Source organism: Coffea arabica, chromosome 10c (assembly GCF_036785885.1).
Source record: "Coffea arabica cultivar ET-39 chromosome 10c, Coffea Arabica ET-39 HiFi, whole genome shotgun sequence".
Taxonomy (NCBI): Eukaryota; Viridiplantae; Streptophyta; class Magnoliopsida; order Gentianales; family Rubiaceae; genus Coffea; species Coffea arabica.
Genome location: NC_092329.1, coordinates 1115378 through 1129810, shown reverse-complemented (window position 1 = coordinate 1129810; position 14433 = coordinate 1115378). Strand labels below are relative to the sequence as shown.

Below are 14433 nucleotides of genomic sequence, written 5' to 3'. Positions count from 1 at the left end.
ATGATGCAACAACACTAACGCTTGAGCCAAAGTACCACATGTTATCTGATACCGTCAATTGCCTTTTAAATTCACTAACAAAATATATGAAAATGCATGCATCCACCAGCTAAATATATAATTATGGCATGCATCTACCAGCTAAGATATCCGTCACCGATTACATTAAGTATAACATGTGATGACCTTCAGAACCTAGCAAAAAAGTTGTCGCAGAGAATGAAATCATTAATATGAACTATCCTTCTTACTCCAGCAACTTCCGACAAACATAAGATCAGGAATACAAACTGCTCAGCTAAGAATGACCACAACCAAAAAATTACTCCTCATTATTTGGCCGTATACCAATTTGGAGTTGTCTATTATGATCAATACACTGACGCGGAACCAAGAGTATCCTGGCAACAATATCAATAATTGAGCAAAGAAAAGAAAAATATGTATACAGAACAAGGCCACTATGCTACAAGCAAAAATTCACATACTTCTCTACATCATCTCCGGAAACAACAGGTTTTCACTGCAGCAACTATCAAAACATTCTTCCACATCTTTTTGCGTGGGACTGACCATGTGCATATTTTGATCCATGCCTCATATTACTGTGCTGACTTCGCATTCACACAAATGCGAGCCCTCATTTAAAGCAAATCCAATAGGGGTGGCTGTTCAGACTGAGGTTTCATGTGGCTAGATCGTGATGCTGAAGAGGCACTAAGTTGCCCCTGATTTCCTCGCCCTCTTCCCCTCCCTCTACCGACAGCAGTTACTGGGGGTGGAGCAAGTCTTGGTGCAGTGTGCTCACTTTTGCTCGAAGCAAATATGGATCCAAGATCCATTGTTTTCTCACTTGAAACACCGTACGTGGAAACACCTTGATTTTGTTTCATGAACCCAAGCGAATTTTGAGTGTTGAGTCCCCCACCATTAAGACTGTTGGTATTCAATGAGGAATTCCCTTGATTGGGTCTCATCGGTTCTGTTAAACTTTCGGTGTTAAAGGCCCACGAGGTACTGCTACCTGTTTGAAAGCTCAAGCCATTAGGGGCAGCACCACCGTAACTCGATCCATTTTTGTTAGCTGATAGAGCCATCCCGCCATTGGTGGAAGAACCAAAGGCAGATGTAGAACCACCAGGCCGTGGAGGCCAGTTGGCAAAAGGATCTATATCATCCAAACTGGTAGCTGACAAAGTTTTGCTTTCAGTTAGCTTCCCACTGATGTCTAATTGAGTTGACAAACCCAACGAGGACGAGCGTGGGGGCCATTCTATGTCAACTGCGGGACATGAAGATGATGACTGACCAGATGCAGTAGACGTCATTGTGGACTGCAAATATCCTGAAGTACCCTGAACAGACTGAGTTGAGGCAGATGGATGAGCTGTTGCCTTTGTTGCAGATGACGGTATACTTGCAGATGATTGCCTTGTCGGAATCCAATCTTCATCCCATGATGGGCTGTGCTTCATATTAGATGAGGCAGCCGTGCTAGTTTTATTCACTTGTCCCGGCATATGCCCATCAGCAATAGGGGATGGTCTTACTTCTGGAATCCCATTGTCAGTCAAAGTTACTCCTCTTTTTTCTTCTATTTTCCTGTTATTCAACAGGTAACAACACGTATTAACTTGGATAAAGAAACTTTGGTCCGCCTATGTACTCTCGAGGATAGAGAATGCACAAAAGACGAGTGAAAATCCAATAGAAAATCTAAAAGCCACCAAACAATTGAGAAGGTTTTGGTTTTCGAAGATCATTACTCCCTTGCAAAGCAGACGGAAAAGAGAACTATATCAGACGAGGAATACCTGAGAATATCCTTGACAAAGTGCATATACTTGGCAAATTGCTGAACATTTAATTGTTGGACAATCAGAAGAGGAGTGAGTAGTGGAAGGACATGTTCTGCCACAAATTCTACTCCATACTGAAAGAAAGATGGCAAGGACCCGAGTCATGATCACGAAACAGAACATTATATATCTGACCAAGTTAGGCTAAAATATTACCTGCTTCAAAATAGAGTTGGCAACACCAAGGGTACACATAAGAGTTGGAGCAGAATGATCTACAGCCGTGCAACGTTGTATAGTTTGCAAAACATCTACAACAGCATTCTTATCAAGCATGTGAACCATATCACCCAGGCATAATAGTGCATTCACTCTGACCTGCCAATATAAAAACAAAATCTTCAGATTGGCGAGCTGATTTCTACTTGTGTGTGCTCTAAACTACAAATACCACAGGCACGGGAAGAACTTGAAAGCTATTCATAAGCTGCAGATTTTACGGGACAGTTGGACATATAAAAACTACCGACTGCCAGTAATCATGAATTTAACTCTTAATTACCAGCATAACTAATTAAGGGCATCAAAACTGCACTTCCTAACTCTCTAATGTAGAATCATATTCTATAAACTAAAGTGGCAAAATTGGTTTAATCTCAAATCAGTCATGCTTGGTTTATACAAAGAGGATAGCCATAAAGTATGCATCTTTTTGCATCGTAAGGCTGGAAACATCTTTTTCCTTCTGTCAATTTCATGCTGCAATAGACCACAAGATAGTCTTCACTCCTCAAGAATACCTTTTTTGTCAAAGCATCTGATTTCAAAAATTGCCTTAAGCAGTCATCTCTCAACAGGTTTACACAACTTAAAGAACAAAATGGAAACAGCGATGAAAGGATTTTAATGACAATCCTTTCTCTCTAGGTGCAAATTCAATATGTTCAAATATCATTAACAGTAAAAGCTAATGCAACTTCAGCAGGCTAAAACCCAAATTTAACCATCAACATCAAGAGTAGAAGCCCACATACTGCAGCAACAGTTGTCTTTAATGCTAAACCATGAACTCGGGGCAAGATTGCTTGCTTCACCAACTGCAGCAAAAGAAAAACCACAATAGACCAACGCAGATAGGTTAGCTAATGCTATTCTAAAATCAAAAATAACAGACAATGATAGTTGCAATATGCTACAACCACCAAACCATTATGGTCGCTTTTCAGGTGCTGTAGAGATGTGCTTGAGGAGAACTATGAAGAATCATTGGAAGACCATTAAAGGACAAGAATATCCAGGGCTGAATCACATTATCACTAAGAAGCAAATATCCAGAAAAGATGGACATCAAGAAGACGCATGAGTACACTATCCTGTAACAAGTGAGACATTTATATCTTCACACCAAACCAATTATATCCTCCTGAACAATCGAGAAAACTTATCATTAAGCCTAATATTCTCAGAGCTCACCACTTACTAATCATCAGTGCAAGAATAGAAACGAAAACACTCCAGAAATCCTGCCGTTTAAAGGCTATGATTCATTAAGAAATTATTAGAGGACCAAGACATCAGGCTAAAACTAGTCTGCCATCCCTAAACTGCAAATTATATGATAACAACACAATACAAGTTTGCTACTGCAAAAGATACACATGAATATCCAAATTGACAAGAAAAAAGGGTCTTGAGAAGCACTAAGCTAACACACACTAAATAATAAGAATGGCAATGCACTTGCCAATTACCTGAACATCAAGCTGCTTAACAAGCGATACAGTCTTTTTCAGAACTTCCTCTTGCATACGAGCATCAGTGTCATCATAAGCTCGAACAAGCATCGGTAGAACATGGGAAATCAAGTGCTCATGACTAGCCTGATAAAACATGTAAAAATTGCTAGTTAAATGAGTATAAGCCATGGTCATAACCCATCTTTTAACTACTTAGCAGCTTAATAACAAGGCAAAGAAATAAACACAGAGTTTAAAACACAATGGTTATCTAAACCAACAATAAACCAAAACTGCAAGTGGAAAGCATTTTAATTGTAATTAGTTCAACTAAATTTCTCACAGTATCTTCTTCTCATTTAAAAATGAGGATGGAACAGAAACAACTACTTTCGAGAATAAAATCCTCTCACCAAAATACTTTCGTTTCAAATTTTCCAGTCTAGACATTACTAGTAATAGTCCCAAAATTGGATTCACTCTTGAAAGGCAGGATAAGGCTTTCCCATGACACCATTTGGAAATTACCATTTATGAATTCTAATGTACTGGAGAGCTACATTTCAAATCCCTTCCAAAGCCAGCTCACCTAGAATTTATTATTACATGTTCCCAGTCATAGTCTAAGACACCATAGCCAAGTCAAACTTTATTAGTGGACACCTAAAAGTATATATAAACCAACGACCAGAAAGCACTACAATCACAATGCAGCTACTGGGAGGAGTTTCTTGGAAATTTTCATTACATCATAGACGGATAAAACAGAATTATAAGCAAAAATGAAAGACCAAAATAGCTTTTGCATGTAAAACTACAAGGGTTCAATGCTTTGAGAATAACTCCTCAGCCAATAATCAATGCCCATTTCATCACTGGACTAAATATTATTCAGACACTCCCCAAAAGGATTGGGAGAAATGAAGATAATACACCAGACTAATCCATCCACTTAAACAAGTCCAATTAGGCAAGTTAAAGCAGCACCTTAATACTCACTAAGAAAACTTACAGCAATTGCATCAATACCCCTAATTCCATACCAACTACCAAGTAATCAATCAATGCTTCTAGGAAAATTATTCAACACCATGACATAAAACAATCCCAGCAAAGACAACTTTAATTGAGTGGTGTCAGGAGTGACGGGAATAGGAACTGAACTTCGAGTTTTCTGTATGTAAACCTACGAGTACACATAAAATGACCGACTCCCACAGCTTGATCTTTTCCCCTTTTCCCACAGCTTTTTTTTTTCTTTTTCCTTGCATGTAAATCTACAAGTACACAAAAAATGACCAACTCCCACAGCTTGATTATCTTTTCAGGTGAAGCCTGCTGCAGTGAGCTTAAATTGTCACTTTTTCTGAACCTCAAAACTAACACTTCAAAACAGATAATAGCCATTTGTACATTAAATGGCATAACAGAACTAGTTCAGACAAACTAAAATTTTTCACAGGCAAGGGCTTATCAAGTTCTAACTAAACAAACACTTATGGCAGTCTCCTTTAATTGAGTAATACATAAAAATCACAAAGAGCTACCATAAAGTGAACCACTCTTACAACTAATATAGATTCCCAAGAACAATCAGTTAATTACCAATTTCTGCATACGAATTAAAGACATTTTACTAAACAAATCAGATTTATCTCCTAATCATTAAGTTGATATGAACCTAAAAGGAAAAAATTCTATGATAAGAAATCAACAAAGAGAAAATGTAAAGGCATTGACCAAAAGAAAAACAGGACATCCAAAAGCAATTTCTTGCATTAGCAGAAGTTCTTCAAAGCTATCTCTGTTACCTTATTGATAATAAGCTCGGCATGCTTCACAAGTAGCAACAATGTCTCACCTGCAGCACTAATTAGGACAGGAACAAGAGCTGGAAGAGTAGACAGCTCAAAATCATTTTTGTCCTGCAAAATTCTTATACACATAAATCTACGAATTATGTGATATACAAGTTTCATAATTATCTCCTACCAAACTTCACATTTATCAGACAATATCATAATATGGTCCACACGAACAAGCAAGATAATCATTTCTCTATGACCCAGCAATCAGAACCTGAGGCAAGGGTTGTGCAGTAAGCAAAAGAATAATAAAACAAAAAAGTTTCATAATGCCACAATATCATTGTTAATTTTCGTAAATTATAAGCGTTTCAAAATGGTACTGCACAACATATCTTGATAAAAAATAGTAGTAGGAGAAATCACATCAACCAGAGCCCATTGGTCTGGAGTAGACTGAGTTAACATATGTCTTCAAATAATCGATTTTGTTAAGATGTTTTGCTTCATTGGCAGAAAAACCTGAACATGATATCCAGACACAGCATTCTTGGAAGGTCCTCAATTTTATCACCTCTTTAATCTATATGACATATTAAACCAAAAGAAACACTCATTTCAAACTCGCCTGTGAGAGCTTATGCCAACCATTGCAGGAAATGCTATAGCCTTTGTGAAGAGTGCAAGTGAAATTCTTTACATTGCACATGCTAGAGTATTCCCTCAATTAATCTTTCTGGAAACCAATCTGGTCGAATCATGCATGACTAAAGGACTGCAAAGAGACTTTTAACTTTTTTCCTTGAATACTATGACTTTCTTTCAACAACTAATCCTAGACTACCCTGCCATTCTGTTTAATGAAGTCCAACTTTTTCATAAATCTCAAAACCTTCCAGATCTGAACTTGTTGACAGCATGGCACTGAGAAGCTTATCTTATCAATGTGATAAACCATATGAATCTCTATCAATATTTTACTTGAAATATAAAAAGAAATAAGAATAAAATGTAGCTTAACATCTTTCACAGAGAACGGCCGAAGATTTAACATAGCTGGCAACATGGGGAACACATTAAACACACAGGCAAAAGTCAACTGTTTGGCCATGTTCAAGTTCAGGCTCAAAAATGAAGGCTCCTTATTTTGTCATTGAACATGGGCATATGGATCAAGATTTGCAGGCATTAGTATCAATGGTACCTGAGACTCTGCTATTGTAAGAACCATGGGAAGTATCATTGGCTGCATGACCAGATTCCGAAGCTCAGCACAAAGTGGTGGAAGTACCTGCAAAGATCATCAAGATAAGAGCCATCTCATTAAAACTCTTTCCACAGCAAAAGGAATTAAAATGTCTCATCCATGTCCAACATCGGTATGACTCGCTGCTTAACAATACCCTATTTACTAACTCTTTTCTCTTTTTCCGTTTCTCCTCTTTATCTGTGGGGGCACTATCAGAGATGTTAAGGCAAGAGAACGGTTTCATGCGATGTTTTGGAGTCTAAATACACAGTGAAACAAGGTAACCAGGAGTCAACTTGGTTAAATATCCAAAATCACTGTAGAATCATCTAAAAGGGACTTCAGACATCATGAAATCAATTATTCCTGCAATCATCTAGTTCTTTGGTTCTGTAAAAAAATATAAAAGCACATGCAGCTCAAAGAAGTATGTCAGACAACGTTATAAAGTCATATTACACAAAAGGAAGCAGAAAAACAAACCTTATACCGCAAGACACGCGGATCAAAATCTTTCCACATGTCTGATAATGCTTTTAGAAACTCAGTCTTCTGCATGTTATCCCTTTCCTGCAATCAAGCAGAGTTTGAGTAGGAATACTCAAGGTTCCATAACATTCTACTACAAAAAATAATTGTCCTTGCTAAGCCTCTTCTGGCTGTCAAACTAATATAAAAAAGCATACAAGCATGTGATCCAGGAAACGAAGTGCACGCAACCTAGTGTCATCACGGAAAAAAGGAGACCCTGCAAAGAAGGAATGTACATTTGGTTATATAGAATAACAAGATACGCCTAAATAAAAATCCTAAACACAATAAGAACAGAAGTAAAGCAATTCAACATTACGCACGCTCACAAACTACAAAGCCTCCTCTAAACAATAGTTAAATTGCTAGTCCAAAGCCTCATTAACTTACAACCACAAAGACAAAAAGACCATTTTACTACCACATTCCAGATGCTCTCCATCTATTTTCACATCCTACAATTATTTAGAGATTGTGTTTCTCTTTCTTGTTAAAATACTATAGAGGAGTATCTGCCATCTTCCCCCTAGCCCAACCATCCAAAACAAAAACAAAAAGCTTCAAAGAAAACTAGGACAGGAATTCTCCCAAAATGCTACTTCCCAGATGTTCATCTCATACAATATCACCAAAGCATATGTGTGCGAAGATAGTATCACATCCTTACCTGTAAAGTCCATTGCTGTTGGCCTCAAAGCCTCGTTAGAAGAAAGCATCCTTTGCAAGTCCGAAACCAAGTCCCGCGGTATTGACGAAAAAGCCTCACTGGATAAGTATGTCAAAGTATTCATGTACTGCACCCGAGTTGCATAGGGACATTAGTATAAAAAGTTACATATGCTATTACCATGTAAATTAAACATATGAACATATCTATAATAAAGATACACACTACTTTGAGGCAGCAATGAATAATCCAACAGAACAGGAAAACAACTGTACTTCTCATTCAAGAGACCAATTAACCAGACTATTATTGATTTTAGCAGAGTATCTATTTTAGTCATAATGTTGTCATCTTATAACCATACAGCAATTCATTGTTACAATCTCAAATCTCCTACTCCACCCATAAATTGTGCAAATCATTGCGCCAGGAAATATTAGATAAATACCATTTTGACATTGTTGTGACAATTAAACAACGGTTTTCGAGCAACCAAGTGGTAGGCAAGACATGCAAAACTGAAGATATCAGAGGCAGATCCAACTGTAGATGCTTTACTTCGAACAAGTTCAGGAGCAGTGTAGTCCAGTGCTGGCTGAAGGGGCAAAATAGAATCTTCAACATCATATTCCTGTCAAAGAATTATATTAGCGGACTAGTTAGAGCCTTAGTCAGAAGTTGTTCCAGATAGAATCCAATAGACCAGTTAATAGAACTCCAATCAACTGCTGCAAAAATTTTGATGCTGAAGGTGTTGCACATCTCCAGAACAAAGAGACAGAGCATACAAATACAATAGAAACAATCCTTTCAAAACTTTCTTCGGCCATATGTAACAATTTATTCCATGCAGAGCAACTTATAGACAAAACTGGAAGAAGTCAATGCAATTGCAATTAGAAGTTAAGGCCATCTGCTTAAATACACAGCAAGATAGTAAAACTACCAAGAAAAACAGAAAGAGAAGAACTGAACTAAATATATTAATCCTCTTCCGATCAATTCAGAACTGTTGCTAAACCATATATCAAGATAGAATAGATAGACAACAACTCGAGTAGGAATACGGAAGGACTTAAGTTTGAACCTGGCCTCTGGAATCCTCCTAAACAGAGATGATACAACATGTTATACCCAAGGAAATCTTATTTTTGTCTATGTATTGTTTTAGTATTACTCTGCATACTCGGCTCAAACTTGGTAAAGGATTGGAAGGAAATTGCAATCAACTTTGGCCTCTCCTCCTGCTCATAGAGAGATGACAAGTCAACAACTCGAAAAGGGAGCATTAAAGAACTTTAAGTTGAAACTGGCCTCTAAGATCCTTTTAAACAGAGATTCAGACATCACTTTTACTTCTTCTTTTTCTGCCATGCCTCTTACAAGTTTTATTCTGGTCACGCAGTTTCTTCTACCTCTCCCATTATGCACCTCCATAACAACATAAGCCCATGCCAAAAGTTATATAAAAAAAAAAAATTATACACCATTCCTCTTCATATTCCTTGTGCATATCAACCTAGGAAGAAGCATAATCCACTTTCATGACCATTCTCCAAACTTGAAATTCACTCTCACACTCCAAATCCAAAATGTCCCTTCCAGAAAAAGACCTTGCACTCAAAACTTTTCCCAACAATCAATCCCAACCCATATCAGATGCACTACCTGTAAAATCTAGTCCAAAACTTGAGACAACGATGCTACTACAATAGAATCTCAGACATTATGAAAGTAACGAGCCTATTCTTCTTACCAACAAAGCCCTACAATCACAAAAGAAAAACTCTTGTAGTGATCACAGTAATTTAATCTCAGGCATTAAACAATTTGCAAAACCAAATGTGCTTTTTGTTTGTACATAACATCAATGCAAGAAAGCTCTTGGTCTCCCAATATTTTGCTCCTGTCTCCCTAAGACTTAATGCCATTAGGGTGAAATGAAACCAGCCTTAAATAGGGGATGTGCCAAGAGTCTCTTTTCAGAGTAAAGCATACTAAACGAAAGTTCCTGTATCAGTTTTCCATGAGAGTTCAAGAAGTAGATGTTGGAACAGCAACTTATAAAATAGGGGTCAGATAAATGTAATCAAAATACAATTTCAGAAAACAGAAATGCAGTAAAAGATCTAAAAAAAAATACAAATGCATAAGTTTTGTGTTTCCATAATGGATCTAAAATTTCCACTCACAGCATAGTGGAAAGCCTGCAAATTTGCTGAATCACTGGATGATTGATCTGTAGATATTGTGAAACCAAATCCACCTAGCTTCCAAGCTCCATTAGATGTGATTAAAATTGTCTGCAATATCAGATAAAGAGGCAATACATCAAATAATGCACATTACTTGAAAAGAACCTAAAGGCTTTCTGGATTGCATGAGAAGCAAAAGACGGCATGATTCTTCTTATAGAATCTATTGCTCTCTTTAGGCACGAATGATGAAAACAACTAAAGCAACAATGACAAACCATCTTTAGGCCAATATTTAGCAAAGCAATCTATTATCAATTATCTTGATCCTTGATAAGACAATATGTTTGCGATAGTTAATGCTTGCCTCAAAAACACCAAAAACAATCCTCGCCCAACCTTCCTGACTCAAAAAGAAAATTTTTATAAGTTTTAAGAGATATCAGTGCTTAGAAAGCTATTAAGATTGAGTCAAGTAGCCACTAGCAATGGATATCAGCAGATTTTTCACTTGGCTCAAAACCAAGAGAAGCAGAGAAGCAGGAGGTTAGCACACGAGTAAGCATGAAAAAGATTCCTCTGGACATTTTTAGAAGGATGAGAAACCAGGAATTAAAAGAGAAACACAGTAACAAGCCCCATCTTCTGCAGACTTGCATGGTGCTATCTACCAATTGGAGCAGAAAAATCTGAACTACACAATTTAGCTTCTCACTACTAGACACCAAGCATTGGACAAACAAACATTTTTAGATTAACTACTGCTTAATTATCATTTTGTATGTAAACTACTGCTCAAGGCTCTAAAATACCAACTAAAATGAATAAGAGAATTAGATAAACCACAAACCTCTCTTTAAAACTTCATGGGAAAACAGGAAAAAAAAAAAAAAAAAAAGAAGTGCCAACTCAGAATGAGCAAATATTTAGAAAGGATACATATCTTTTCCCATTATTCCTCCAAATAAGGGAACAGAAAAGAGGATGCGTCGTCCTCCAACCCCCCAAAAACAAAAAAAAGGTTCTTTTAGAAAGGACAAAAAGAAATGCAAAATGCCAAGTATGATATTGACTGAAAAAGACAATATGGAAAGAAGAAAAAATTACCTCAGGTGCTATAGACCGATGTATAAGACGAGCATTGTTGTGGAGAAAATCCAAAGTTTCTGCAATTTGTAGGAGACCATGCTTCACCTCCAATAATCTCATTTCCTGCACATAAGGAGATTATCAGAAAACTGCATAAATCATAATTATTTGCAGCCATATATTACTGGATAAAGTGAAGAAATTCAGTAGCATGGCTTGATACATTATCTACTTCAAGAAGATTGTAGCATACAAATCAGTCATGTATGAGTCCGGCACTCTAATCTCCCTTTTTCCAGAATGAATCCAAACAAAACCAGATCTTGAATCCAGAATTGAAGTTGGACTTTTGTATAATCTAGCAATCTAGTAGGTAAACTCATTATATCAGTCACAGCAATAGGCAAAGGGAGATTGCATGCACCTCCTCCGTCTGCCAAAGAAAAACAAAGGGCCAGAGGGAAACACCTGGTAGTTGTCAAATTTACTCGAGAAGAAATATTAAACAAGATGACACATTAATGTGCATTGTATAAGATTTTTTGAATTCAGCACTTTTCCTTTGTGCCTCCTTTAGTTCTTTTGTTAGTACAACAGTTCATTCACATGTAAACCACATCTTCTCTGTGAGCTGTCCCATATCATTGCCATTACTATCATTCACCGGTAATTGGCTTCTTTTTAACTTCTAGAAATACTTAAAAACAAATAAAGAGCATTGTAGTTCATTCCCCTTACTATGTTGGTGCATTGCATGTTATCCAACACTATTTCCAGAGTACAAACCAAGGCAAGATTGGTGTATCTTCTGGGATAATTTACACTTAGCTGCATATAATGAACTAATGTCCATTCATGTAAGGACGCTTGACTGACTTCAAGATCCAAGCAGTACTGAACTATCATATAAACCGACGAGAAATTTGCCATCTTTGTTAAGCTATTAACAAATATAATTCCAAGTTCTGCCAAAATCTATGCCAAGATTACAAATTTTTCCTAAACAACTCCAGAAGAATGCCTACACTTTATGGTCTAGTTGAGGGGTTTCAGTAAGCTTATAGGCCGCAGATAAACATATGGAAGACAAAGTCTACTAATCAAGAGTGGCCATACCTGCAAAAAAAAAAAATAGTGCATTTTAACAAATCGACAAGTCAACCAAGTTCTCTGCACAATTAAATCTTTAGTCCACCTCTATTACAACTTACTAATGTACTTATTATAGAACTCAATCAGAATGATGTTACGGTTAACATTTAAAATGGTTTCCTTCCAATTAAATACCAAAATAAATTAGTCGCCGTATAGACTCTCAAAGGGCAATAATGATCTTCAAACCAAGTATCTAAAACGTAGTTCATCTGACATTCTTGGATCAGTTTTCATTTTCATCTCATTCCTAATTTTCACAATCTCTCCTTCTCAACATCATGTAGTAACTATATTAATAGAGAACTCAGATTCCCCACCCATAGCTGACCTCAGAGTATACTCTTTTTGAGCTCAGTCTTGTACCTAAAAATACCATCTTGTCACCCAAATAACTTAAACCACCTCATCTAATAAGAAAAGAAACAATTCGTCTAGCATATTTTCACATAACTCATTTCAAGGCAGCGCCAATTCTACAACTCCTGAAAAACTTCATCCCTAGAACATAATGTACTTAAAGGGGAAAAAAAAATTTTTGATTCCAGACAGAATGCGACACCATTTGCCGTGGCACTATGTTCAAAGCAACTTGGCAAGACACAAGATGGCCTATGAGTGGACTGCTATACATTATTATCATTTTTTCAGCATATCACTGCTCATGAATCATACTACCATTAAAATGTCGACACATACATATTGTTAGTAAAATCAGATCGCCTTCGGGCCATATACTGTGGAAAATTACTGAAATTTAGTCCACGGAGTGTAGAAATAGGCACCAAATCCTCAAGTCAGCATAAGTTGCTTCCACTACGAGGATTCTCAAGTCATAAGAGAATCCACCTAATGATGCTAATAAAATATTTACATCAAAAGCAAACAATTACCATTCCTTTGAGCTCCTTGGGCACTTTCTCAACATTCTCCAAATTCCCCAAAGCATTTGCGGCCGATGCAAACAAAGGCTCGGTAACCATAGCCATTGCGTTCTTACTCTCATCAAGCGCGTGGACCACATGCACAACCCCAGGATGCCTCAGCCTGACCAACCGGGAAGCATCAGCTCTGAGAACCTCCAAAAACGCATCCTCCGCAGCCTTGGAAAGCCCGGCCCGCTGCCTCGCCTCCGACAGTGCCTTCTTGTCAAGCAGCCACACACAAACATTGGGATACACCGCGCGGCCGTCACGGGACTTAGCAGAATATAGCTTCCAGGCGAGTCCCGGGCCGGCGGACCCGATCTGGTCGAGCAAGTCGTAGTCCTGTAAGGGCTTGGGCAGGCCAGTGACTTCCTGGACCGTGGTTTGGACCGTTTTCTCGATCGCTGCTGAGGCCTTGGCGAAGGCCTGAGTGAGGGTTTTCATATTCAGGGACATGATTGAAAACTATGAGAAATCTAGAGGGGAAATTCTGAGATAAATGATGCTGTAATTGGACGTCTGCCGTGGGGTGGAATTGAAAGTGGATCGAATTAGTACAAAGTACTGAAACAAGAGGCGATCAGATTCGGATCCCACACCTAAACGACGACGACGACGACGTCGTCTTCGCCTGGTAGAATGAAGAAGAAGATGATGATGATGATGAGGAACCAGAACAAGTCTATGGGAGTGGAGGAGATGCCAGCTTGGAATTTTTCTAATTTTCTGGATATTTTATTTTTAAATTTATTTAATTCAATCGTGCTGCGGTGCTGGTTTCCCATGAGGTGTACCTTTGTCGGTCGCTGATGTCAGTGATGTGTGATGCCTTCAAGCCCGTTATTTTCTCTATTTGCATGTTTGCAATTACATTTTGACTAAATTAAAAATAAGTTCTCTAAAATTTGTCCAAATTACACTGGCGGTTCTTACTGCAAAAACAAATCTCTATTTGGAAGCTTGGTGTTTGGAAGCTTTTGCCTTTTGTCACGTTTACAAGTGTGATTGGATAGAAAGATTATTTGAAGTTCTATTTGGAGCCAAGTTGAGTCTAGTCGAGAAGTGCACTATTCGAGTTCAACTCGAAATAAAATAATTAAGCTCGATCTCATCGAACTTTTAGAATTCGAGATCGAACTCATACTCCACTTCAATTTACGTTACTCGAGACCGAACTCAAGTTCGAGTTTAATTAAATGTAACAAATTCAAATCAAACTCTATCGAACCTATTCGAACTCAATTAAGTCTAATTAAACTCACGTAATAAAAATTAATATTTTAC

The 14433-nt window shown here is 37.6% G+C and overlaps 1 protein-coding gene across 1 annotated transcript; it reads right to left on the bottom strand.

Moving 5' to 3' along the window:
* Positions 1–305: 305 nt before the first annotated feature.
* Positions 306–13808, bottom strand: LOC113714600 (SCY1-like protein 2 A). The gene is made up of 14 exons (XM_072068278.1): positions 13117–13808; positions 11090–11194; positions 9980–10090; positions 8236–8418; positions 7788–7914; positions 7276–7337; positions 7073–7159; positions 6545–6631; positions 5347–5460; positions 3551–3679; positions 2834–2896; positions 2016–2177; positions 1815–1933; positions 306–1602 (listed from the first exon to the last, which is right to left on the bottom strand). The coding sequence occupies exons 1-14, from the start codon at positions 13603–13605 to the stop codon at positions 645–647; spliced, it is 2796 nt and encodes a 931-aa protein (XP_071924379.1). The 5' UTR covers positions 13606–13808; the 3' UTR covers positions 306–644.
* Between the last annotated feature and the right edge of the window lie 625 nt (positions 13809–14433).

Coding starts and splice junctions, on each gene's coding strand:
- LOC113714600 (XM_072068278.1), bottom strand. CDS start 13,605: ATGTCCCTGAATATGAAAACCCTCACTCAGGCCTTCGCCAAGGCCTCA. Junction 6,632..7,072: donor CGCGTGTCTTGCGGTATAAG/GTTTGTTTTTCT, acceptor TGATCTTTGCAG/GTACTTCCACCACTTTGTGC. Junction 5,461..6,544: donor TTACAATAGCAGAGTCTCAG/GTACCATTGATA, acceptor AGAATTTTGCAG/GACAAAAATGATTTTGAGCT.